The following is a 27724-nucleotide window of genomic DNA, read 5'->3' as shown; positions in this document are numbered from 1 at the left end:
GTCAGGCACTGATAAGATTAATTTAATTTTATTCATTGCCAACATTTTATGTAGATCATGTAGTGAGATTCATAATGTTTATTAATGTTATTCATTGCATGTGACGTCATAAGGTCAATGTATTTGCTTAGCTAGCTGCTAGAACTATTATAGATAATCTTTGGCAACAAATGCGGCAGACTTAAACAAGGTAAGAGTAGCTTGTTTAGGCCCTCAAAAGATAGAGTATGTTGTTATGATTATGTTTCCTTGATGGGAAGTAAAAATGTCCAAAACTTTCTTAGCTATGCTAGCTTCTTTAGCTCTGACAGCCACTCTAGAGGTAGGCTATTTTGTGTATTTCAAGAATACAATAACTCCTACTCTTCCCATCAAGGATACTAGTACCTAGCTATGAGATGTTCATCTAGCCTTGTTTTTGAAGCTTGATCTTGGCATCTTCAACGCCGTATTTGCACTTCTCTTTCTGAAAGTGCCATGACGTCATCACGTACTAATTAGCATAATTGAATTAAGCTAATTAGTTTTTTGGAAAAAGAAAACATTGAGCTTCATTTTGGATCATTTTGATGCAGCATACACTGTATATTGCAAATAATGAACATAGTGTAAATTTTGGTGTTGAAATCTGGACCCGGGCCTTAAGTGTGCAGAGCTCCAGGTCGTAGTTTCCAAATAGCGCTCCGCTTCGAACAGGGCCTGCGGTCGGTCTGGTGGTCACATTGTCTCTCCCATTGTTCGGAGTCGGACAACAAAAGTTCTTCTTTCTCTAGCACTTCCTGGGCTGGCTCGCTCCATCTGTATCTCCAGGAAATATACTTCAGCATCACTCAACTTGATCATCCGGACATTGTTCTCATCCGGACAGCAAACCGGACAGCAAACAGCCACGCTTGTACCTTCATGGGTTCTCTGCCACTATCCGACAGTTTCCCATCTATCATCTGTCTCAGGTCGTCCTACGTGGTGTCAGCCGGCAGTTCTAAACCCCATCGCAAGGTGAGTCTCCGAGAGTTCAGTGGTAGTGCCCGTGGCTTAGGCCACGCATTAGGCCACGCATGCACACTATCTCCATCAGCAGCACATGGCTCCTCCTTGACTTCGAGTTCGGTCCGTCCAGCCATGGTAGCTCTTCTCCGTCTTCACGGACTCTCTTCAAAGAAAGTCAGTCTCGGCAGGACCTCCAAATGTAACTTCGCTATATAGCTAGCCCCAGAAAAGCTCCCCACTGAACTCAATCACTTTGTTAATAATTCTTATAACACGAGACTGCCCTAAGGCATCACATGACAACAGTATGACGTGGCAGCCCTAAGGCCCACGCCTTACAATTAAAGAATAATACAACTAGAGCACTAAAGTGCAAACCCTCGGCCGGCAGATAATGCAGTGCATGTAGCATGTATGACCAGCACAGCAACTCAATAGCTAAACACTGGAGGCATGGCATGTCACTTCAGCTGCAAATACGTAGTCAGCAAAGGTAGATAATTCTAGCTTTCTACTTAGTGACCCTGTTCCATTATTCCTGGTACAGGATCACTTCAGCTGTAAGTAACCCATGTGGAAAAATCACAATGTAAATAGGGTATCTCGAATAAAGGCCGCGTGTAGTTAGCAGCTGCCAACGGGCAAGTTTAGCTTTTGCTCGCTTTTATTCGACAAAGAAACTTTAACATCAAAATCTGCCACTATTTAAATCAAGATATTGTTGTGTGAAGGCTATCCATGATGCAAACGCAGCGCTATGGCATCCAGGTGAGTAGAGATTCTCGTGACAAACAAACAAACAGACAAACAAACCAACAGACTACTATACCCGCTGGCCGCGGCACGGCCTCGGGTAATAACAATAACTCATATATAGTCACTTGGTTACATACGGTTTAGACATCGTTCAACAGTTCTTTGTGGCAGTAGAACAAACTCTCATGTTAGAGAGAGCACAAATTTAATCGTGCCTCGCTGTTCCATCTAAGAAGACGAAACGCAACTGGTATCACTAGGTTTGCTGAAGAGTAACTGTTTGAACTGGAGAACTGTTTGAACTGGAGTGATGCACTTGAATTTGAATGTAATTATTTGTGTATGTATATGAAATGACTATAATAATTATGCTATATTTGTTTCTGTGACAACTCGTGACTGACAGTATAACGTTGTTACGTAAATAAATTTGACAATAGTAGGAGTCTAGAGTGAATTTGTGTTATGTTATTAGTACAAACTATTTTTCAATTGTCTTTGCTTGAACTCGTAAATATAGAATATAGAATAGTAAATATAGTATATAATAATAACAACATACATTGTACAATAGCTGTGTGCTGTTGTGACACAGAACATAGTCAAATTGTTATTTGGTTGACAACATTTGTGTATATGATGTACGAATGTGTTCATATTCATTACCGGTGTAGAAGTGAAATGGGCACCCCCAGATTTCCCACCCCCAAAAGCAGGGGACCCCCAGGTGCCAGATTCACGGGTTTTGAGGACCCCCATAAAATCCAGCGCTAGGTCTTCTTGATCTTACAGCTGGACAATTTAGCCACCTAGATCTATTTTCAATAGTCAATCTATAGAAAGATACTGAACAAGCTGCTATCCAAAAAGGTGAAGATACTGAACAAGCTGCAATCCAAGAAGGTGCACTCAATGACACTATGGAAGATACTGAACAAGCAAGAAGGTGCACCCAATGACACGAACAAGCTGTAATCCAAGAAGGTGCACCCAATGACACGATACTGAACAAGTGCACCCAATGACACTATGGAAGATACCAAGAAGGTGCACCCAATGAAAGTGGTGATGCAAATGCTGTTGGGATTGACAGTGCTTTGACTAGCTGGTACCTATCTCAGGTACATTAAGAACTGGGACCAGCAATTATTGTTGATTCAGCGAAAACGAAGCTCCGCCCACGATTTTTACTATCAATTGTGCAGTAAAAATGGAGTTTTACTGCTCTAATCTTTAGCTCAAATTCCGGAGCGTCAAACCTTAGTTTAAGTGTTTACTTTTTAGTGCAGTAGTTAGTTCAAAGCTATATGCAGGCACTACCGTTAGCGCCTAACAGTGGGATCAGCTAAAGGTGAGATTTTCTAAATAAAGTACTTTTTAAGCTTAATATTTTGCATGTAAAGGCTAATAACTTACTTTTCATTGATCCCACTGTTAGGCGCTAACGGTAGTGCCTGCATATAGCTTTGAACTAACTACTGCACTAAAAAGTAAACACTTAAACTAAGGTTTGACGCTCCGGAATTTGAGCTAAAGATTAGAGCAGTAAAACTCCATTTTTACTGCACAATTGATAGTAAAAATCGTGGGCGGAGCTTCGTTTTCGCTGAATCAACAATAATTGCTGGTCCCAGTCCTTAATGTACCTGAGATCCCAGTGACGCTGATAAAAAACAAAAGAACAGCCTTCGAAAGAGAGTCAAGTTTTTCGTGCTGTTAGGTGGAAAGCTTCACTATATCGGTGGGCACGGCAAGAAGATAGTGAAACGGTCATTGAAAACTGATACAGATTGAAAACTGATACAGATCTTAGGGAGAGACAAGACAATGTGCCAATTGACCGAGCGTTACTACTGGCCAGATAATTATGTGCCAGATATGTACAAGCAAACCTGCGACTATGTAAGTTTTATTGCCTGATAACAGGGTATATATAAGTGCTATCTCATGCACTATTAACTTGTACTTGTACATCCAGGTGTCAACGCAAGCTACGTAAAACGAATGCCACCCTCCATCCGAAGCATCCGAAGCATGGTATCAGTTAGATGGATTTAGTAGGTCCTTTGCCAGTGACACCTACAGGGAAGCTATGGGTATCGACTGATTAGTACTTAGACCGTGCCCTTAGTGAAATAGCGATTTGCCTCATATTGAAGGAGTCATTTTCTCGGGGTTGGTATCGAGCTTAAAAATTGAATGCGTTCAACTGTTCAGAAACAGCTACATTGCTGAGGACGCTGCCATCAATGATGCGTCGGCATGCGCTTGGCTGCATGGTGCATTGAATGCATGCTTAGGGATGTTACCACCTCTAACAGCGCGTCACTCCATAATGAGAAAGTGTTCACTGCTCCAGAAACAATGATTTACAAGATGGAAACCACACAGTAAACTACAGTTTACACTGAAGTTTACAGCTCTGTGCACTCCAGGTTTTAGAGTTGTATACTGTTGTAAATGAACCAAGATTTAACAACATGGTTTACAATTATGTGCATGTCAAGTTTCCCTTTTGTACACCTGTTGTACACTAAGTGTAATCTCCTGGAAATTATGATGTAGACCACAAGTTTTTAATTTTAAATAATGTGTTGTAAACTCTAAGTATTAGTTATTATGATCATCGTATAATTATTATGAGTTCAATCATGAAATGTTCAACAGTTTCAACATTATAACAATTCGATTTTTGGCCGAGTGAATCTGTAGCAATGGAAACAATGTCAATGTTAGTTAAGAACAGCTAACTAAATAATTGTACTGTCTCACCATTGAAGAGTTCCTGCAGCCTCAGGTGTAGACTCAACAGAATCATCTCCTGAAATAGAAGTGCCGTTATTAGTAGCTAGGAAATGTTATTATTATACCCATGCATCAAAGTATATTATGATAGAGAAGACAGTATCGAACAGCGTGGGTGATGTAATCTATCAGATTACATCACCCACACTTGGATTGGTCAGTATGCAAATTCCAAGCTTGTGACAGATACAGAAAGTCACGTTACTCTCCGCATACATCTGATGTACAGTATGCATACGTTCCATACTCTTTCTCTATCATATACTCTTGCATGCATGTATGCACATAAAATTATAAGCACTAACATGATAAGCATGCACTAACATGAGTTTTCGTACCTGGATTCCTTACAGTCCGTACAGCCCATTTTGGAGCATCGGCCGGAGGATGAGTCTTGGAAGGCTCACCGTATCGCCTAACTTTTTTGGCGACCAGTCCAGCAGGCATAGACTTTTGTTCTTGCCTACCATCCAGATGCTCCATAAATTCATCAAGTTCTGTAATTTTTGTAAATAATTATTATGTAACTGCATGAACACTAACTTACTCTGAGAACGCCACAGTAGTCGGTGTTCTACTATTCCATTGGGGTTTTCTGGGTCATCCGATTCCTCTGTCATAAAACCTAAATTAAGATGGCGCCAATATCGTTCCATTTCTCTGGGAGTAACCACATTGGCCCTCCTCTGGAATTTCTACACGTACAATCACCATAACTGTTACCGTCCAATATATTACACAAATCTTACCCTCTCGCGTCGAGAACGATATTTTCTTCGCTTGGACTGCTCCTCAGCAAATTCCTCCTTCCCATCTTGCTGCTGTAGGTGTTGACGTCGGAGGTTCTCAAAACATCGCTTCACTGCCACTATAAGCTTAAAAGTAAGATATGCCTACTAGCTAAAAAACTTACCTTTGATTTCCTTCTCTGAAAATTTGCAATCAGGTTGCTGCAATATCTCTTTGATAATTGCTGTATGCACGAGCTTGTTTTCAGTAGAAGAGAACCTAAAAAATGTAATCAGTGTCAAAATTTGCTCATTTGTAATTGTTAACACAACTTACATTTGAGACGCAACAAACTGCTTGTCTATATTTGCATGAACAGTAGAGACCTTCACCTGATAGTTATTAAGTAATCTTAAAGTGACTTGAAAATGCACAGAAGACGTACCGTTAATTCTCTGGTAACTACTCTTTTCCTCTTCCCACTGCTGCTGTCAGGTGAGCTTGAGCTTAGAGGTGTCTGAGATTCTGTCCTCCATTTCTCTACTTCATCAAGCCTCTGTTGAAGTTGCGACTGCTGATTCTCCAGGTTTATTTGGCCTTGTAGAACTTGTTGTAGAATGCTTTGCTGATTTTGTAGTAAGGCCATTATACTTCCATCACTTGCACTAGCACCTGCTCCTGTGGAAAACCGGCTTTGTGGTGTGGTTCGTGGTGTGGTTGGTTCATCTTCAAGTGGATCAAAAGAGCTATTGCTGTGCTGTGGAGATAAACTTCCATCTCTAACCATACTCGAGGCCAAGTCACTCAAGCTCATTCCAGGCAAGTAACCTGGAGTTGGATGATCAGCATTGGCTTGAATAGGCTGGAGAGCTCTCCGTTGCGGTTGGGAACGACCCCTTGGAGTTCCACACACCAAGCTCTGAGCGGCATTAGGTCTTCTTGATGAGGAGTAGAAGCTTTGCGTACCGGTACTAGGACCTCTCCTCTGCATATTATTATATTTCTCGCTAGCTAGCTGTCGACACTTAAACTTGAGTTGACACCTGTTGTTCTAATTAAAAGATCTTCCCGCTCAAAAAGCAAAAAGTTGAAGATCTACTAGGCGAGGCCAGTCACAGATATGCCATACCCCATGTAATAATAGGCGTAGCTAGATCTAGCATCCATGGTTATAGGCTAGGCTCCGCCCAACTGCCTAGTAGCTGGCTGGATCTAGACTAGACTACAGCTATACTACATCATGGAGAAGAGATTTCACTGCTTCCATTGCAACCTAAAAATTGGGAAAACACTGTACTACCAACACAAGAAGAAATACTACACTCCTTCTACAAACACATGGCAGAAAGTGGCACAGGATCAGGAGGCTGACACAGATGAATTTTATTTCCCTAGTGATGAATCTGGTAAGCGTCTGTAAGTAGTGCCAACATTATGTACGTATATGTATTGGCTGGCATGGAATGTTTTATACTCTTGCTGGTGTATGTGCTACAGATGTACTGTATTTTATACACATTCCATCAATCTATCTAGAAAACGATGAATATCCTGATGATAATTATGAGCACAACGATGTTGACTCAGCAGATGAGCAGACTGATAAAATGTAAGCTAGCCATCGACTTGTATCAATAATACATTTTTAATAACTCCTCTAGGAAATAGAAAATTCAGTAACTGAAGTATGGTTCGATACGGATGATGTTGATGATTCTGTGTCTCAGACTACTACCTTTGAATCGCGAACGAAAAAAACGGTCCGCTTTTATGTCATGTTTTTACTATTGTGGCAATCGATGTTCAAGCTGTCCGACTCAGGGATGACTGTTTTGTTTTTGTATTTGTCTATGATACTCTCTTTGGTTCTTGCGCCAGTAAACATTGAAGGTATTCAGGAATTCATTGATATGGTACCTAAGAGTACTTCAGCTGCTAAAAAGCTTATTGGAGAAGTGGGCGATCCGTTCCTGAAGAATGTGAGCTGCCCTCAATGTCACTCCTTGTATTCGTTACACTTGTGCAAGATTGTGAATCCAGATAAAACTGTTTCAAGTCTACATTGTTCACACGTTGCATTTCCTAATCATCCGCATAGTCGCCAAAGGCTACCTTGTAACGCTCAATTAATGAAGACCATTAAAACATCAAGTGGTTCCACGTCCCTATATCCTAGACAGATGTTTTGTTACCAAAGTATTATAGAGGTGCTTAGAAGTAAGCTAATGACACCTGGATTCTTCGAGAAAACTGAGCTTTGGAGAAAGAGACGTGTCCAAACATCAACATTGCGTGATGTATATGATGGAAGAGTTTGGAACGAGTTTCTTTGCCCTGGTGGAATACCTTTTTTGTCTGCACCATACAATTTTGCTCTAGCTCTAAATGTTGATTGGTTCCAGCCCTTCAAGTATAGCAATTACTCTCTCGGAGCTATATATGTCGGAATACAAAATTTACCTCGACGTGAGAGGTACTTAAATGAAAATGTTATACTTCTTGGAGTTATGCCTGGACCACATGAACCCAAAAAAGATTGCAATACCTATCTTAAACCCTTTGCAAATGAACTCCTGGAGCTTTGGAACGGAATTGTTATGAAAAATTGTTCTGGTATGAATATATTTGTAAGAGCGGCTTTAATCTGTGTAACATGCGATATACCTGCGAGCAGAAAGGTATCAGGTTTTGTGGGACATAATGCTCTTCGTGCGTGCTCACGATGCTTAAAAATGTTTCCAACACAACACTTTGGAGAAAAGGCGGACTATACAGGAACTGACCGTGAAACTTGGCCTTGTCGCTCTCTAGACACACACAAACATTTTGCTACTATCCACAGAGAAGCAAGAACAAAAGCAGAACAAAAAGCGATCGAAAGGGAATATGGATGTAGATACTCAGTTCTGCTCGTATTACCATACTTTGACGTCATCAAATACACAGTAGTGGATCCAATGCACAATTTATTGCTTGGGACTGCCAAGCACATGCTGAATGTTTGGGTGTCAAAGGAACTAGTTAGCAAGGCACACTTTCTGATCATTCAACAGACTGTTGACTCATTCACAGCACCTTCTGATGTTGGGCGTATACCCTCGAAAATTGCATCTGGCTTCTCTGGTTTTACTGCCGAACAGTGGCGTAATTGGACATTGATTTATTCTCTGTGTTCTCTCAAGGGAATTCTTCCTCACAGGGATTATGATTGCTGGTTATTATTTGTTAAGGCTGTTTCTATTCTGTGCCAAAGACAAGTAACAATTACAGAGGTTGAAAGAGGTGACGCTCTACTAATGGATTTCTGTGAGGTATTTGAATCCCTTTATGGCAAAGAACAGTACACCATCAACCTGCACTTACATGCTCATCTGAAAGAGTGCATTTTAGATTTTGGTCCTGTTTACTCATTTTGGCTTTTCAGCTACGAAAGGATGAACGGAATCTTAGGATCATTTCATACAAATAGTCACGATATATCTTTACAGATTATGAGACGATATATGTCTTGCCAGCGTGTTTCAGTTGCTCATTGGCCACCAGACTTCAAGCGTCAATTTGCTCCACTACTTGATAGACATTTCTTTGAAGAAGGATCACTCAAAGCTCATTCTTTAACACAGGCTCTAAATGACTTTAGTACCAATGACTTAAATGTTATTCCCCCAGTATCAGAAAGTGCCTGGCAATCGACGGACAAGGAAGAACTGGCATCCCTTTTAACTTTGTTTATTGGTCACGAGGATTACACACTGCTTTTATTATACCAAAAAGCATCTGCAGTAATTGTTGGGGGGTTTGTGCTTGGATCAGCTTTGAGTCGGCATATTACTAAGTCCCATGTAATGGCTATTCATCCTGACTTTCCTAATGAGCTCTATCTTGCGAGAATAGATAATTTTTGTCGAGTCAATGTTCACGATAATTTGAATAATAGTAGTCAATCTCACTGGATCGCACGAGTTACTTTTCATTTTTTCATGACCCTCATGTATGCAAAGTCTGGTTTGGTGGTCCAACACAAGTATGGTGTAGGTCATTAACAACAGGTGCATACTATATCGAACTTTCTTCTATAAAAACTCGAGTAGCTTACTGTGAACATGAGGTTGATTTTGGGAGTCGTATTGGCAAACAAATTGTTTTAGTTGTATCAGTTTTGTCAGACTACAGTTCGTAGTTAATTATAATCGTGCACACAACCAACGCCCATGTATAATATTATTATTACACTGTGCAATTTCAATGTTGTATTTACTAAAAGTTATGCTCACAAAATAATAATGAATATTAATTACTGCAAAGCATCATTAATTAAGCAGTTGGTTCCTTTTGAACAGCACATCGCAAAATTTTTGCTGCTCTTGATGAACCTTCTTTTATATTTCGCCAAAAATGAGTAACTGTTTCCATTTTCTCTTCCATTTGGTAACATACTTTACGCTTCTCTTTTTGTAGCCTTTCAGCAAGGTTTCTATAAGTTTTTGCCTGGTATAAGGCATCATGAAGTTCAATCCTCATATCCTCCACAAGCTGCTCGCGCTGGTTTTTATCCATGGTTATAACATTTTTTTCTGTAGAAGCAAACACCTCAGGCAGAAGTAAAGGTTGAGTGACACTTTGTAGTGAATTCGCTAGTAGTTCATCATACTTTTTATGCACTGTACACCTGTCGATTTTCTCTTTTTCTTCAGCAATCCGTTTAGCCTCTTGCCTTTCCTGCATAAGTTTGTTTTGCAAGAACATGTTCATTCCTTTTTCTGCTGTTTCTAGTCCTTCAATTTGCTGGCTAAATTCTTCCCTTTTTTTCCATCGTTTACATAAGTTGTTTTCAAAAAGGTTAAGAGAATCACGCTTCTGTGCTGCCACTATTGCCTTCTTTTTATTTCGGTATCGTTGTCGTCTTCTTTGCTTTGACTTTATAGACCGCTGTCCTCTACAAGGTGACACCTACAGGGCACGAAAACAGTAACATTGTAACAATTGTAAATACACTTACTTGATCATCGAAGTTTAATTTTCTTTTGGCCTTGCATTCCTTCTGAATGCTTTGTGGAGGAGTCTGATCAGTGAATGTATGATCTGTAATATTCAACTTAGTGCCTGCTTAAGGATTCAGGGAGAGTCAGGGAGAGGAGAGGGCAACAATGAAGGAGACCTCGGCTTTGTTTCCATTAAATGCATATTAAAATAATTATTAATTATGATAAAATGTAGGCCTACGTATGTCTGCTCACCATCATTTCTGCGTCTTGATGGTCATATCCCTTGCTCATCAAAATATTAAAGCAGTGATCAGATGATCCTGGGTCTTTAGATGGGCTGCTCATGATCTGAAGTAGCAAAATACAAATCTTGATGCGCTTTAATTCATATCTGTTCACATGCGACCTCTGACCCCAGATGGAGATTTGATGGCAACCAGTATTTAGTGGAATCCCAGTTCAGTACAGTAGCCCACATGCATACGGTAAGTGTGTCTAATATCTAGATAGTATATCTGATATAAGTATACCTGATATACAAAGCGTTTGCCTTCGCATATCATATTATTGAGCCCTCTGTTAAAATAGTTAGCTAGCTAGCTAGCTGTTGTTGTACTAGTAGGCAGGAATGTGTGTGTTGTGTTTGAGTGTTTCCTGACCGGCGATCTTGCCTCACGGCGGTCTTGTAGGCAGGAATGTGTGTGTTGTGTTTGAGTGTTTCCTGACCGGCGATCTTGCCTCACGGCAGTCTTGTAGGCAGGAATGTGTGTGTTGTGTTTGAGTGTTTCCTGACCGGCGATCTTGCCTCACGGCGGTCTTGTAGGCAGGAATGTGTGTGTTGTGTTTGAGTGTTTCCTGACCGGCGATCTTGCCTCACGGCGGTATTGTAGGCAGGAATGTGTGTGTTGTGTTTGAGTGTTTCCTGACCGGCGATCTTGCCTCACGGCGGTCTTGTAGGCAGGAATGTGTGTGTTGTGTTTGAGTGTTTCCTGACCGGCGATCTTGCCTCACGGCGGTCTTGTAGGCAGGAATGTGTGTGTTGTGTGTGTGTGTTGTGTTTGAGTGTTTCCTGACCGGCGATCTTGCCTCACGGCGGTCTTGTAGGCAGGAATGTGTGTGTTTTGTTTGAGTGTTTCCTGACCGGCGATCTTGCCTCACGGCGGTCTTGTAGGCAGGAATGTGTGTGTTGTGTTTGAGTGTTTCCTGACCGGCGATCTTGCCTCACGGCGGTCTTGTAGGCAGGAATGTGTGTGTGTGTTGTGTTGAGATCAGGAATAGTTTGCTTATAATAGTTGTGGTTGATTATTTTACATGTATACGCTATACTTATATATTATGCTTATTCATTTCGTGTAGGAACCGTGCAAGAACTTTGAATTGAGCTCAAGAACTGTGGCTATAATACTGCATGCTGAGTCTACAGATCATTGTAAACTTTAGATGTCAATTGTAAACTTCATATGTCATTGTAAACTATGTGTAGATTTGAAGTATCCAGCTCTTCAAGTGTTCAGTGCAGAACACTCCACATATCAGACAACTCTGCGCACTTAAGGCCCGGGTCCAGATTTTAACACCAAAATTTACACTATGTTCATACTGCTGTATTATTTGCAATATACAGTGTATGCTGCATCAAAATGATCCAAAATGAAGCTCAATGTTTTCTTTTTCCAAAAAACTAATTAGCTTAATTCAATTATGCTAATTAGTCCCATAAATGATGATGACGTCATGCCACTTTCAGAAAGAGAAGTGCAAATACGGCGTTGAAGATGCCAAGATCAAGCTTCAAAAACAAGGCTAGATGAACATCTCATAGCTAGGTACTAGTATCCTTGATGGGAAGAGTAGGAGTTATTGTATTCTTGAGATACACAAAATAGCCTACCTCTAGGGTGGCTGTCAGAGCTAAAGAAGCTAGCATAGCTAAGAAAGTTTTGGACATTTTTACTTCCCATCAAGGAAACATAATCATAACAACATAATCTATCTTTTGAGGGCCTAAACAGCTACTCTTACCTTGTTTAAGTCCGCCGTATTTGTTGCCAAAGATAATCTATAATAGTTCTAGCAGCTAGCTAAGCAAATACATTGACCTTATGACGTCATGTGCAATGAATAACATTAATAAACATTATGAATCTCATTAACACTACATGATCTACATGATCTACATAAAATGTAGGCAATGAATAAAATTAATCTTATCAGTGCCTGACCCAGGCCTTAACTGCCCAGAGAAGGCTTTGTACACTACATAGTGCTATGCCCCATTTACAAAATTGTACACTACTGTACACTAGGACATCTGGCCCTGTGGTTGCTAGTGAAGAAGTAGCGAAGGAATGTTTTTTGGAGGCATAGAAGCAGTTACATATGAAAATAGGTATGCCTGTAACCGATATCATTGAAGGAATGTTTTTTGGATATGAAAATAGGTATGCCTGTAACCGATATCATTGACGTAACTGTACCAGTAGACGGAACTTGGCAAAAGCGTGGTCGTACTTCTTCATTGTTTGGTATGGCTTAGTGCTGGCCCTGTCTAAGCATTGTCAAGCATGTAAAATGAAACAAGTCTCAGATATGGAAGATGAGTATGAGGTATGAGGAATGATAGCAATTATGAGGGATCCATGGAAATGGAAGGCGTTGAAAGAACTTGGAAGCGCTACTACGCGCTACTACTTATATCGGTGATGGAGATTCTAAAGCTTTTGCTAATCCTTATGGTAATGGTGTAAAATTAACCAAACACGAATGCGTACAAAAACGCATGGGAACTGCGCGGGGGTATGCCAGTGAAATTCAAAGGGAGACTGACTGACAATTCTATAAAGGCATACTACGGTGGTGCCATCCGCAATAATACAGGCAGCATTGACGGCATGATGAATGATATTGATGCCTCTTTTTTACATTCTATGTCAACAGATACATATTCAGTTCACACGAAATGCCCTAAACATGAACCTCCAGACAACCCTAGCTAGTGCAAGTTTATGGTAGCTAAATACAACAATGAGCCGATGCCAAAACATAAACACCCACCGTTAATTCCAGCTGATTTGGCAAAGTATATCAAGCCTGTTTATCAACGCCTGGCTCAGGGATCTGCTTGAAAGGTGAAAGGTGCACCTTGGGTGCCACCCAGAATCAAAACGAAAGTTTTAATAGCAAGCAAAACCCAACCCAGTTTTTAGGCAAGCAAACTGTTGAACTTTCTGCTAACTTAGCTGCCCTTCTGTTCAATGAAGGTAGAGAAGTTGCTTTGAAACGTCTCTTCTCAGCACGAGATTACACAGCGTGCCAACAGAGTACTATAAGCAAGCGGCCAGTGTAGTGGAAAAGAAGCGAATGTCTAGGAATAGATAGAGCGGAGATCGCGATAGGCTCTACATATGTGACAGGGCCTAGGAAAACAACTAATAATGTTCAGTACACTACAAAGTAAAAATATTTAGAGCTAACTTTAATATCTCCTCTAACTTAAAAAAAAAATTTTTTATCCGAAAATTTTTTTGTATAGCCGTTACAAGGCAGCCATTGAATTTTTCATGCTGTTCTTGTATGCGGAGTTTCTTAGGGTAGGAAGGTGCAAATTGAGTGATATGTGACAGGGCCTAGTGTTTAGGAAAACACCCCTTAACGCGAGTATACCCGAGTTTATTTTTATTGTTGAATCGGATAAAGCGTTCTCTAAGCTTCAAAATGATACCAAGATCGACCTCCGGAGATATGTTCGAGGGAACGCTACGAAGGTATGAAGGTATTGCAACGCAGTAAAACGCTCAAACGTCATGAATAATTGAAGTTCAATAACTTCCTTCCGGGCACTTCCGTATGCTTCGTAAAAGATGTTCTGGAGAAGACAAGTTAGTTAGATGAAGGCTAGGCGTTCTAGGACTCTCTAGCTAGCTAGTATAGCTATGTAGCTGGATTGCTTGGCACCTAAGAAGGATGTTCGAAGAAACAAAGAGGCAAAGACTCCCGTCGCTCGAATGGTAAGCTCTCATGTCTTGTTATAAGCTTGTACTTATTATCTGTGTAATGTATCAGTCCAGAGATACAAAAGGGGATTGGAAACGACCGCCCACGCCCACGCCCTATGTAAAAGGACTGACATCCGGTGAAGCACTCCGTGTAATTATTGCGCTCGCAAATAATTACATGAAATAATTACATGGAGGACTGCGCTATCCCTGGTTTCTAGCTCTCCTATCCACTAGAGATCACTCAGGGCCTGGGAGATACTCTCAAGTAAGCACTGACAAGCTTTTGAGTTTAGCTTGAATTACTCTATGTCAACTTTTCTCTGTCCCTCCTGTGAAGTCATCCCTCCTGTGAAGTCAAAACAGCAAAGGACATTGCTTGACTCGGTTATCTAAGTGCTACATAGAATGGCTTCATGCTATAAATAAGCTGTACTGTTCATAAACGTTTGCAGTATAGTCTGCTTTAGTATACTTTTAGACACACCACGGGCCTGTCCCTCCTACGACTTCATAGTAAAGGCTATTTCTTCTTGCATAGCATTTATTTGTCTAGTAATAGTGGCTGCATGGTTTAGTCGACTTTTTAGAGCTAAATTCTCTTTACTTTTTAGAAAAATCAACATTAAAAATGATCAATTTCACTGTTTCAATGTACAGCACATAGTAGAGCAGTCAAGACAGGTAATGAGCATGCTGACTATCAATATAATCCTTTGTAGTTTTAGCCACGTGGAATGCTTCACGCAAAAATTTCGTTTCCAATCCCCTTAAAGATCCCTCACTTGTATGGAGCCGTGTCTCTGTCCTTCATACAGCTTAAAGGAAGCCTAAGTGATCTATTATAGTATTCGTCCGTATCGATCTAAGGCTTGATCCAACTTATTAGTAGCCTTATAAGAAGCTTAATTTAGTACTGGTATCACTGCCATTGTGCTTAGTATGCTCAGGTAGATTAAGGACTGTCCAGATGCACTTCCGCATGTAAATATCCTTTAATTAAATTCATTGATGTATCATGTGACTATTACGTAATTGAAAACGTCACGTAAGGGTTACACCCCCAGAGTGATAATGATTTTAAAAGCAACAATAATCATGCCTGAGCAAACCTTGTATAACTCGAAAGCGCTTCGACTTTGATTGTGCAAGTTAGTCTATAGGAAGAAAGACCAGTCAAAGATCTACAAGATGATGCCGGAATCGCTTTAAGCTCTGTCCAGTGGTAACATAATATTATAATTATGGTAAGTTGTAGTTCCTAGTAAAACTTTTATTACTTGCTTTTTTAAGCTATGTACTAGTATTATACCTAGTAGAATAGTATTAGATCGCATGCATATATATATTCTAAAGTTTCCAGTGCTAAAAAGCTAGCCTTTTTACTATTTAATAAAGGTGTGGCTGATCACCAGATGTACTAGGTGGCCATGTGCGTTTGGACAGCTATAGTGAACATGAAACAATGGCAGGATCGAGGTGGCTGGCAGCATGCAAGGTGAACCCAAGCTATATATATATATATATATACTAAGTAGTAGTACCCAAAGCTGTATGTTGACCCGGCCTACCGGCCTACTAAGTTATAATGGAGTCACGTTTACTGACATACTTATATGGACAGAGAAACAAAGGAGTATTAACAAAGGAGTATTACCATTATTTTTTAGCTTGTGCGTGTAATAATTTTTAGATAAGTACAAAACCATAAGGCTAGTAATGTCTAGTAACGTCAAGAAAAGTCGGGAGAGCGTAGTAGTTTGAAACGTACTTTCTTACAAAGAGTCGTGTATTCTGATACCTCGTCTGTTGGTAGGCAGCTCTTATCCATGTAGAATGAATGTTCCAGGCAGCTAATAATAGCCTCCTTTGTTTCGATCAGTACAGTATTCATTCTCGCCCTAATTAATGATATTGTTTTTTTATATGTAGTACTTGTGCAGGTAGGTAGGCAAGTAGGCAAGTTGTCTGCTTCATCTGGTGCCGTTGTTCGTCAAGTTCTTTGACTAAGGAGGAGTTACCTAAAGCTCGGAAGACTGCTCCAGCGAGCTTCGTCTTAAAGGTTGGTTGTGATACTAACTATGTCCCCACTCGATTCGTTTGTATGTGTGGTGTGGTCTTTTTCTATTTCCGTATGTTCGTTTTGAATTACGTCCTCACTATTCAATTCATCTTCGTCGTGTACTTGTGTGGTGTGGTCTTTCTCCATTTCCATAATATTATGTTCGTTTTGAATTACGTCTTCAATATTCAATTCATCTTCGTAAGTAATTCTTTCTGAGAAATCTCCGTTCTTGAGAAATCTCCGTTCTCTTGAAATATTGTTACAAAAGTGGTGGGTATTTCAGTTTTGCTGTCACATATTTCTTTCCATGCTGTTCGTTGCTTTTTTTGTATTTCTTGTGTCGTCGTATCTCGGCAATGCAACAGCGAAGGTCCATTTCTGTAGTCTCCATTTCTGTAGTCATGCTCTGTACTGCCGTCGTGGAATTCATAACCCCCATCCCCATCAACTTTATGCCACCAAATTCCAGGTCCATGTTTCAGGAAAGAAGAAGCTGCACATTCTTGAGGTAAGAAATTCATTTGTAACGGTTAGTATTTAGTATTTGCCATTCCTTGTGTGTTTTTGTATAGCTCCCTGCTGCCTTTGCTACTCGAGTACACAGTTGTTTGTACGAGGTATATAGTGCCCCTTTTAGCTGTTTTGCTTGAATTCGTAGTAAAATAGTTGGGACAATTGTGTTAGGCTGTCTATTGGAAGCTCTGTGAGCTAGGTCTTTCGCTTGACCAAAAAGTCGCTCTTCGTGTTCGGTATTTGTAGATTTTAAGTTCACAATCTCGTATTGAGTTGGAGCATGTACAGTGATAGAATGTAAGTATAATACCAAACGTTCTTCTAAGGGACACTGCCTTTGGGGAATGAAACAATTCTTTACATAACTCAAAATGTAGCCATGTAGCATTGTAAAATTCAAGAATAAGCTTCGGGAACGCTTGTTTTCTTGTGCGTACATTATCCCGTTTCAAAAAGTTGTCTAATTTCGATGGAGTTTCCCTTTTCCTTAGCAACGCTAGTAAGTGTATGCAAGTTAGTCTGTAGTCGCCTCCCCGCTTAGTTTCTTTAGAGTTCAGATCACATTCAATGATAGCTTTTACTTCCCCTGAAAGTGGTTCTTCCAATTTGTTTGGTAGCTCATCTATTATATTATGCAAGTGACCTTTGAGGTCGTGTAAAGGTTCATAATCTAGAATGTGGTAGTTTTCAATATTTAAGCTTTCAAGGGACTCGGTTGGGTTGGTTAGAAGTAATGATGGTACTCGTTGCACACCTTTCAAGTTATTTTTCAGTGACGTTGCTAGTGCCTTTTTGGTTGTGCCCGATACATCACATTCTCTTGTCTTTAGTTCCTTTGCCAGTCCCTTAGTGTCTAGGGACTCAAATGGCTTGATATATCCTGCCTGTTTTCCACATTCTCCTCCTAAATTTGAAGTGAGTATTATAATAAGAATTTTAGACACACATTGCTCCCCGTTGCTCCCCGTGAAAAATATATGTAAGCTGATCAAATGGCTATGGTGGTAAGTAGTAAATACATTGTAGTATCTTACCTCCTGTTGCCAATGCCTGTAAGTCTGCCAATGACCTTACTTCTGCATTCGAGCAGTGTGCAAAGTCAGTAAACCTGGAAGCATGGCTACCACATGATCCACAGGGGAAGTAACCACCCATTTGTGTACCTCGTTCGAACTGAACTGCAGGCTTGTCCCCCATGAAAAACATTAGTTTATCATTGATTTTTATGTTCTTTTTTGTTTCAAGGGGTAGTTTCATTTCCCTAATGCAGTCTAACCGGTCCTCAATTAAAGCAGCTTGATCTTCGATTGATGAGGAAGACATTGCAATTATATGTATTTCAGGTTCCTCAATAAATGCCTGAGTGTTCATGTCCTGCTGTGCTTTAAAAACTGCAGGATCATATACCACCTTTGTAGTGACTAATACCTTAAGGTCACTATTATAAACGGGTATTAAATTTAGCGTTTTTAGCGAGAACGACCCAAACCGCTAATATAAGTACTCGCATACTTTTATTTAACCAAAGAAATTTTTAAAATTCGTTTAAATGGAAGTAGTCTATTAGCTATCATTATAGGTCTAGTACAACAAATATAATACATGTATATGTACGTACAGTATAGTACTAGTTTAGTAGTGTATTCTTGAAGATGTTGAAGTTGACTTTCGTCTTTCAGTGATTAAACCACTCCATGCCCAATGGTTAGTTAACTTGTATAACTTCTTTTCAACTGAGAAAGGAAGAAAAGTCATATATAATGGATGGATGAAGGCTGGCATATCAGGACTATTGGATGGAACAACTGTTTTACCACCAGAGGACCCTTTTGAATGCATTGTTTGTGACACTAGCTAATTCATTCAATTCAATTGTGTGTGATAATTATTCCTATCGCTAATTAAAAAATTTGGAAACTGAATTATGAAATAGCTAAAATTAGTACCTGCCAAATTGGTAGGTCTCCAAACCGCCAAATTTAGTACTCGTTTAAAATAGTGTCCTTAAGGTACGTAGCCCTTGCCCAGAATAGTGGAATGGTCGTGCCAGCAAGCTATTGTTCGTGTACGTTCAATACGTTTTATTAGTTCTTTTAACTGATTCTCTGTTGAATCAATTGGTACTGTTATTCTTTTGCTCACTAGGAGTTGTTGAAGTTCCTCATTGTTTAGTTTGTCAATCTCTTCGTCTGAGTGAAGATGCATGAGGTCTTCGTGCTTGGCCAGTAATTTTTTTCTTTTTCCTTCAGTACACTACATTCTCTGTTTTTTTCACTTCTCCATCCATAATTAACATTTTTGTAATTGTTTGTGGGTGGCATGGTTCCCCTAGTGTGAGTTGTCCATTACCTAGCATGTTTTGCCATTCTTTTTTAATCTCCGTCGCTGTTGGATGAGTAGGTACTGATATGCCTACCCCTGGGAGTTTCAGTTTGCGAGCTCGAAGTCTGTTTTTCATAGGTCGCTTGTCGAGTTCTGTAACATCTATATCGTTTTCAATAGCAAATTCTTTTACGATCTGTCCTCTGTTAGAGCCCTTAACCGATTAGCCGCGGTTGACGCTTTGAAGCGTCAATACGGGAATAGCTGATAGCCGCGGTTGACGCTTTGAAGCGTCAGCTGCACAATACTCCACTTTTTGCTCATTTTGAAACCTTCAAAGACACCACAGTTTCGCAGGGATTCTCTCAAAGGATAACAGAAACCATACCGAGACTGATCACAGTAGGTTAGTTATCAAAAATTTGCTGATATTTTATTGTGAAAATTGCACACATAACTTTTTTGCAATAATTTCAATGGTGAAGATACAGTTGATATAATACAATAAATACAATAACAATATATTCCATAGCATAACAATGACAAAGAGGACTCTCTATACAAGGGATGAGGTACTTTAGGGTATCCTTGACAGTAGTGAGCAGGACCTCTCTGACTCAGAACACACTGATGGCCTCGAAGACGATGATGGCCCCATGGCAGAAGGGAGTGACGATGAGTTCACAGACCTGGATGAGGAGGAACAAGAGTACCCTACACAACCAGACATCCCATTCGAGTATGTAAAAATTTATAATCAGCATAAAGTAGTTTCAAAGATTTAAATTTGCACAGGCACAGTGACACTCCAAGACAGTCACCAGAAACAACCCTCCCATCATCAGAAATAACCCTCTCACCCATAGACTTCAATTTCTCACCACCTGACTTAGAACCCCCCATCTCACCACCTGACCTAGAACCACCCCCCCCCCACTCACCCTAAACGTCCGACCACAAGGTAACACCAAGTAGACAACAATGGAGTTACTTTTAGAGAATGTACTAATAATAATTATGTACTAATAATAATTATATACAGCTAATAATTACAATTATAACTTTACTTGCACAGAGGCAGGAGAGGCAGAGGCAGAGGCAGAGTCATGAACAGAACTAATTCTACAAGGTAAAGCCAACACTATTGAAAATGATATCATTGGGAACAAGTGACCATACATAGCAAAACAGTACATACACAAACCAACCTTACTTTATAGGCAGGAGTGCCTAAGGAACAAACACCTCACACCCCCACAAGCCTATAGGCCTGTCAGGTACAGCACATACATATTGAATAAAAAGGTCACAAACACTATCATGCAATCTCAATTACTATTTGGACAAAGCAAATACATAAGGCTGGAGCAAGAAACAGAAACACCTAGAATTGTGAATTATGAGTGTACAGAAGTTTATCAACAGGAATATTAATTTTGTCTTGGGAAAGCAACTGCACATTTGTCAGCAACTGCACATTTTGGTCACCTTTTATCATGCAATCAATAACCTACTCTCTTTACAGCCACTCAAAGTACATGTAGTAATTATGCCTGTACCTAAATACACCTTACAAGCAAAGCACAATTAAAAAAATGACATTGGGCACAGAATGACACAAGCCAGTCATAATTATACAGAATTGAATTTCTCCTATGGTGCCAACCCTTCAGTAAAAACACTGCCTAGGCACATAATTATAATATCTTACAATGTAGCAAACAGAAATTGCAAATACAAGCCTTGGCATACAGTGTAAAAGGGCACTTTGTTGTAGCATCACACACACACACACACACACACACACTTACCCAAAGCAGTGCCACTCCTGGTTCCTCCAGTAAATGGACTCCCACCATTCGTGACCATCCACGGCAATTGTTCACTCAATCTGTTGGCCCGACTGTGATCATTTCAGATTCTCCACTGGAGACCTTCCATCTACTGTTCACACCTGAGATGTTGGAGTACATCGTTACTGAAACAAATAAGTACGCAGACCAAAGTATGACCCCATTACAGCATGAAAAGTGGATCCCTTTGACACTCGAAGAGCTCAAGGCCTATATAGGTTTTTGCATATTGATGGGCGTAGTTACGCTCCCATCAATAGAGGATTATTGGAAGAAAGACACCCTTCTCCACTACTCACCTATCGCATCCAAGATCTCAAGGGATCGGTTCAGAGATATTCGTCGCTACCTCCATTCTGCTGACAACACAACGCTCCCAACTCCCGGCACCCCTGGTAGTGATCGCTTGGCAAAAGTACGTCCCCTCATCAACAAAGTCAATGAGCGCTGTTCGGCAGTGTACTTGTTAGACCGGGACGTGGCTGTTGATGAGGCGATGATTAAGTTCCAGGGAAGATCGTCACTCAAGCAGTACCTCCCCAACAAGCCTGTGAAGAGGGGAATAAAGGTATGGGTGTTAGCTGATAGCAAGAATGGCAAGAATGGCTACTTTCACACCATGCAAGTCTACACTGGAAGGCAGAGTACACCAGAAAAACATCTAGGCACCCGAGTTGTCAAAGACCTCACTACTTCGCTGAAGGGAAAATACCACCATGTGTACTTTGACAACTATTTCACTTCACTAAACCTCCTGGAAAAGGATGGGATCTATGCTTGTGGAACAACTCGCAGCGACCGTGTTGGTTTCCCTGTAGATCTTAAGGATCCAAGCCTGCCTGACAGGTATAATTATAAATGATTATTACAGTAATTCTATTACTTTAGCTTACCTTTTTCAGAGGAGATTATTTGATGAGGCAGAAGGACACGGTCACAGTGACAGCCTGGAAGGACAATAGGATTGTCCGTGTAATGTCCACGGCCTCTGACCCCACTGCCAGCTCCACTGTAAATCGGCGATGCAGAACAGGAGAGAAGATCGCTGTACCATGCCCTCAGTGCATTGAAGACTACAATCGGTTGATGGGTGGCGTTGATTGATGGGTGGCGTTGATAGAGGAGACCAGATGAGGGGGTACTATCGATGCCCTACAAAATTTCACAAATTTTACATGTACATCTATTCATTTCTGATGGATATATGTGTAACCAATAGCTACATACTACACTCAAGATACTCCTCACCCTCAAACAAGAGCAAGACAAGCCTCTCTTTTCGCCTTCGGCTGGCAGAGGAGCTGATCGGAAGCTATGCGTCTAGAAAGAGAGGAGTGGGGACACATACTACAACGAAGACGCTACCCTTCCCCCTGCATCACCAGGAAGGATGTAGAGGGCGCTGTCATCTATGCAAATCTATAAAAGCAAGAAAAGACTCCCTGTGGTTTTGCCAGGCATGCCAGAAATGGTTCTGCCACACAGGAGACAGTTCTACAGACCGCTTTATGACATGGCAGTCACAACAACATGAACTCTAGTTGCTGTTATCTATTATTGTTTTATCTAATTATGTTTATGATAAAGGCTGTAAAAGCTGTGCTTACAGACACAGGTACTATCTACCTATATATATTTATGTATATATCTATGTATATATTTCCTAAAGAAAACGGTTGTAGTTTCTAAGTTATGCATCTTTCTTTGCCAGAGGCGAATGCTGAACAAAAAGATAAAATTGAATATCTAACCGTGTAGGCTACACTCTAAAAAGGGTCTGTAAACATATTCAGCTACTACTAAACTATACTCTCTACATACTGAGGCATCTAAGTAGGTATCTAAGCACAGTACATCAGCTAAGAACGCTTATAAAGGCTTCACAAGCTACAAGTACGATCGTTATACGCACAAAACGCTTACCTCTAAAATGATCCTTCGCTGTGGCCTTGGCTGGTTGACAATTCCGTTGCAATCCAGGAGATCCTGATAGAGTAGCTACTGTAGACTAGCTAGCTGCAAAGTTGCCCAAAGAAAACTGCTACCGTTTCGAAGCTACGCAGCTTTCTTTGCTAAGGGCTGAAAACTTTTTTTTTTTTTTATTATAAGAGAAGACAAAAGACAAAAGACAAAATAAAAAAACAAACCAAGAAAAAACAACAAAAACATGTGACATAATTTTATAAAGTTCCTGGGTGAAAACACATGTTTCAGACCGATAGCACCCGGCCTTCTTGAGTTGCTAGATCAATAGTGCCAGTGTCTAAGGCCTTCCATGGTGTGGTGGTGGTGAAAGACTTCCTAGAGCCTCTGATGCACATAATCTCTGATCTTATGAGGGAGAAATTTAGCCTACACCTCATCCAATTCAGAGTTGTGCTGTATGTTTTGTCCTGTTTCTCTGCCAGCATTGAAGCTAGTTTCTTGTAGACAATATCTGCAGCCGGACCCATACCTCCAGCAGCAGAGAAAACCAAAGGCGTAAACGATCCATGTTCGACTTCTCTTACACGCTGTTCATAAGCTCTCTTCTTCTCCATCTCGTTTCTTCTGTAGCTCTGGGCCATGGTGGAGCGGCGATAGGTAGGTGCGTACGGGTTGAAGACCCTGACATCAAAAAATGCACTCTGTCTATCGTTGCTCCAGAAGCTCTGGGCCACAACATCAAGGCGAGCCCCATCCTCGCGGTTGGTTGTCCTAAGTTGGAACTGCTCTTCCGTCACAGGCTGTAAGGTTGGTTCAATACCCACATCTGGACATACTTCGCTCATAAGATTTGCTGTGATGTTGCGTATTTCATTATGTCGTATTGTTGGAAATCCTCCCCTAGAGCAGCTGAGTGCATGCTCTACTGTGAAGTGAAGTCCACAGACACAGTGAGAGGGTAGGTTCTGAGGACGCCAGCCGCCGTACCTGAGGCAAAGAGCATCTGTAGCATGAAACCATGCTCTGCAATAGGCAGCGCTGTTATCCAGCTTGAGGTACCTTTCTCTGAGCATATTCCAACCATTTTTTTCAACTTGTTTGGTAGATCTTCATTTAGCTCACTTGCTGTCCTGGCTTCCATCTGTCGGCGGAATTTTTTGGCATTGTTCCTCAGTCTGGCTTGCTCTTGCTTCATTGTAGGTTCGTATATATCGGATTGGTCAAGTATCAGGCTGACTAGTGGTGCTGAGATTGACATGCTCATCGTGAACTGACCAGGGCTTGTTTCACACGGGTTTGCTATACCAAGTCCCCCATGGCGGGCTGGGAGTGCCAATATCTGTCTTTCCAGATCACCAAAGGCATTCTGTCCAGTCAATTTTGGCAAAAAGACTGTCCTTATTGTTTCTTCTAGTGGCTTAAGGAGGTTAGCAATGCCTGGGGTGGTTCGAGCCAACTTTAAAAAGTGGTTCCGCGGTGGGCGGTACTACGTATGAAATCATAACCGCGGCTATTCGGTTAATGTGAAACTCATCAGCGGTTTGTGTCCAGTTGATCGGTTCCCCTATAGGCCATTCACTCAATTTCTTGTATAAATTGTCTTTGTCCCATTCCACATTATTAAAGTTGGGAGAATGTTTGCGGTTAGGATTCTTGTTCGGGCCACTTGGTTTCTCGAACGACTGTGACAATCTCATCCTTTTATATGCCTTGTAGTGATTGCCCTTCTGAAAGAACCTGGAGTGGGTCGGCATTTAGAAATTGTTCATTCATGGCGTCTCTGCAGTTGCGTTGCATTTTTCTCTTGAATTTCTTTTTTTCATTGGCTGTGGGTTTTATTTGCACTTTGGTACCAGGTTCTTTCGTTGATTGGTATGCTTTTTTGAATTGTGGCTCAATTTCTTCTAAAATTTGCCTTGTAGTAATGACTGCTGGATTCTGTAGGCTAGAGTTGCCCTGTATAATTTGTTTCACACTTTCTGCTACTTTTGTTGTGAGACTGAATGTACGTCCTGGAAAGTGTTGTTGCTGAATGCTATATTGTAAAGCACATGCTTTGCAGTTAGTTACCCATTGTATGCTTCTTTTTTTGGTGCGCTGGTAGCTTTTTCCAATTATCAGTTGTAAATGTCTGTAAATAGTCACATTTTTTATCACGATTTTTCCATTTCATTAGTGCGGCGTTAATAAACTTGCTGTATCGAGTAAAGGGTGATTCTCTGTGCTCATAGCTATTAAATATAGAATTGCTGCTAATAATTATAAGTGGGTGTAGTTGAAAATAGATGTTTAAACTTCTCTGTGGTTGTTTCTTGATTTTGTTGAGCTCTATGTTTTCCTTGTCCTATCTCAGAGAACTCCCTGATGGCTGCACGAGCAAAGCCACAGTTAACCTTGAAGTGCAGGGTGGTGGTCATTTCGCTGAAGATAACACCTAAGCAGTATAATTTATTATTATTATAAGTGTTGTTTAATTATTAGTTTGTGTTGCTTATACTAAGTCATGTATATTCATATCGACATAATTATGAAGTGCTCATTTAGGCCTGCTAATTACAATGCAATGTTGAACTCACTCTCAAACAATCCTTGCACTGAAGCCAAACACTCGGACAATTTATAGCTACAGGTGCCTTGTATGTGCGTGGGTGGCAAACTCTGAGCAAGGGTGGGGCTCAGGCCACTTGACGTACTAAGGTACTAGGTCTAATTATCTGTAGCTAGCTAGTTCTATTATATCGAGTAAAAACTATTTGTTGTGAGCTGCCTACTATCTCTTCAAGGCCTTCAACAGGACTATTATTAGGTAGTAGAGTACTTGTTTCCTTCTGCGCAAGACAGGATGAAGCGGATCAAACAAGTTAGGGGGAGAGATAAGCGAAAATAAAGGTAAATGTTGGCATGTTCTTGGTGTAAACTGTGGTTACCTGTGAATCTGATTTTGCGCAGCTGGATTTCATTAGCAAATAGTTTTTATACAATTTAATATTACAACAAAATTTCATGTTAATTGGTCACATGATAGTCACGTGATCTTTATCTTTGATTAAGGATTCTTAAATAATTATGACAAAACAATATATAAAATTTATAATTATGTTTAATATTGAATACTTTTCGATGTATGTGATGTTGGCCCTTCTCGATTCTGGACGTGCCTTAATACACCTGAGTGGGTGATCACATCATGGATCACATCATGGACGGCCCAGGAAACTGCGTGGAATTGTCGTATATTGATGGTTCCGTATATTGATGGTTCCCCCAGGTGGTGATAGGCCTGAGAAGGTGATAGGCCTGAGAAATGCTAGTCTATTGGCTAGAATGTAAGTGACATTGATATTGTGTCTATCTTAACTTACTACTTATCTGTAGGTTGTTATGGAGGCACGGGATACGTAGAAACAAGAGTGGATCTACGCCAAGCTAGCTAGCTAGATAGCTGCTCTTTCTAATCTATTTCTGTTGCTAAATTATGTTTAGTGGAGCTATAATATACCTGGCTCCTCTTGATGATTGTAAGTACTGGCATAGATAGTAGAGGAGAGGGATTGGAAACGGGATCACGTGAGCTTATGCTTGCCATGTGAGGCCTCTGGGACAGTGCGTTCAGCAACCAATAGACACCTTGAGGTGTGATTTTACTGGTTTTGAGGTCAAGAGAAGCTTTTGAAAAGAAGCAAATGAGAGGATACTAGGTAAGTAAATGTATGAATAGCCCTAAAATTTGTCTTGAGGCATGGCTAGGTACAAAATGAAACATTATTACTAGCTAGAAGTCATGTTCACTCTTGGTAGAGTTCACTCTTGGTAGCACACAAAATTTGAAGATTTTACAACACTTAGCTTCTTCTTTTTATTTGTGGGGTAAGAACTGACATATGAATTGCATCTATTGTAAATGAATGGTCACAGTAGTAGTACACGGTGTTATTTTATTGCTTCAGCTATATATTGGAAGTGGGAATATCATACTTCTTGAGTTATTGACCGATTTGTTGATTTCCACTAGCCATCTTATTATCTTCTTCAACGTCCGCGCTTGACCTGTTTAAAGCTTCGTAGAGACCCAAATGTAGTACACGGTGTTATTTTATAGCTTAATTTAATTAGTGCCGCGTTAAGGGGGGTTTTCCTAGGCGGGGCCCTGTCACATATTGTAATCAATTTGAAGTCGGATTCTTAATTAACAGGGAAGTGAAATGTCGGTTTCCAGAGCAGCCTAGCAACCATATACCAATAGAATGCATAAAGGCTTGACTAAGCTTGATTTTCACATCATATGAATGTAACAGTGCTAAGATATATCAATTTGAAGTACAATACGTACATGTATTACTATATTGGTGAACGATCTACAAGCTCACATAAAGACTGTTCATTACTGCTAATTCTATTTTACTCTCCTGGTCTTTCACCGTCCTGGTCCTGGTCCATAGCACTAGCCATGTCATGCATGTCCTCAGTCCCAGACAGTTCATCAGCGTCTGGCATAAAGCTGGTAGCCTTTGGGAGGTATCCTACTATCCCCTCTCCTTCATAGGCACTGTCATCACCAGAGGAGACATCGCCCGCCATTGCTGTCCTCAAGCTGTGCTAGCCCATCGGCACAAGTAAACAACCTAGCCATAGCTATAAAGCGCCAAAGTGGACAAAAATATCGACGATTGATAGGCCAAGATCGTGAGTACATAATCGATCCAAAAGTGGGCGCAGTCATACATTTTTGATGATTGAAAAATATCGACAATGGATAGGCCAAGATCGTAAGTACATAATCGATCC

General features: G+C 40.6%; 3 protein-coding genes and 1 long non-coding RNA gene across 11 annotated transcripts; 2 read left to right on the top strand and 2 right to left on the bottom strand.

The window, feature by feature from the left end:
* Positions 1-4310: 4310 nt before the first annotated feature.
* LOC135337325 (uncharacterized) lies at positions 4311-6271 on the bottom strand. Its single transcript, XM_064533249.1, has 8 exons — positions 5726-6271; positions 5617-5672; positions 5465-5559; positions 5301-5419; positions 5099-5246; positions 4890-5048; positions 4519-4567; positions 4311-4452 (listed from the first exon to the last, which is right to left on the bottom strand). Coding segments are annotated over exons 1-8 (1173 nt in total). The 3' UTR covers positions 4311-4451.
* A 406-nt stretch (positions 6272-6677) lies between these two features.
* Positions 6678-9003, top strand: LOC135337250 (uncharacterized). Its single transcript, XM_064533144.1, has 3 exons — positions 6678-6686; positions 6942-8591; positions 8950-9003. Exons 1-3 carry the CDS (start codon positions 6678-6680, stop codon positions 9001-9003), a joined length of 1713 nt encoding a protein of 570 aa, XP_064389214.1.
* LOC135337326 (piggyBac transposable element-derived protein 4-like) lies at positions 8567-22682 on the top strand. Of its 7 annotated transcripts, none has more exons than XM_064533254.1 (11): positions 8567-10750; positions 11622-15507; positions 15659-15758; positions 16204-16322; positions 16795-16833; positions 19518-19566; positions 19693-19899; positions 19956-20121; positions 20236-20289; positions 20981-21859; positions 21916-22682. In XM_064533254.1, the coding sequence occupies exons 9-11, from the start codon at positions 20267-20269 to the stop codon at positions 22115-22117; spliced, it is 1104 nt and encodes a 367-aa protein (XP_064389324.1). In that variant the 5' UTR covers positions 8567-10750; positions 11622-15507; positions 15659-15758; positions 16204-16322; positions 16795-16833; positions 19518-19566; positions 19693-19899; positions 19956-20121; positions 20236-20266; the 3' UTR covers positions 22118-22682. The 7 variants fall into 7 exon arrangements, with proteins under 7 accessions (XP_064389324.1, XP_064389321.1, XP_064389322.1 ...); XM_064533251.1 differs by having other exon boundaries at positions 16193-16322; XM_064533252.1 differs by having other exon boundaries at positions 11622-15758.
* Positions 19521-23216, bottom strand: LOC135337327 (uncharacterized). Of its 2 annotated transcripts, XR_010395060.1 has the most exons (5): positions 22937-23216; positions 21907-22165; positions 21313-21561; positions 20972-21114; positions 19521-19849 (listed from the first exon to the last, which is right to left on the bottom strand). It is a non-coding gene; the product is annotated as an uncharacterized LOC135337327 (long non-coding RNA). The 2 variants fall into 2 exon arrangements; XR_010395059.1 differs by lacking the exon at positions 20972-21114 and having other exon boundaries at positions 19531-19849.
* Positions 23217-27724: the final 4508 nt, after the last annotated feature.

This window comes from Halichondria panicea, chromosome 6 (genome assembly GCF_963675165.1).
Source record: "Halichondria panicea chromosome 6, odHalPani1.1, whole genome shotgun sequence".
Classification (NCBI taxonomy): Eukaryota; Metazoa; Porifera; class Demospongiae; order Suberitida; family Halichondriidae; genus Halichondria; species Halichondria panicea.
Note: the sequence above shows the minus strand (reverse complement) of the source record. Positions and strands in the feature narration are given on the sequence as shown.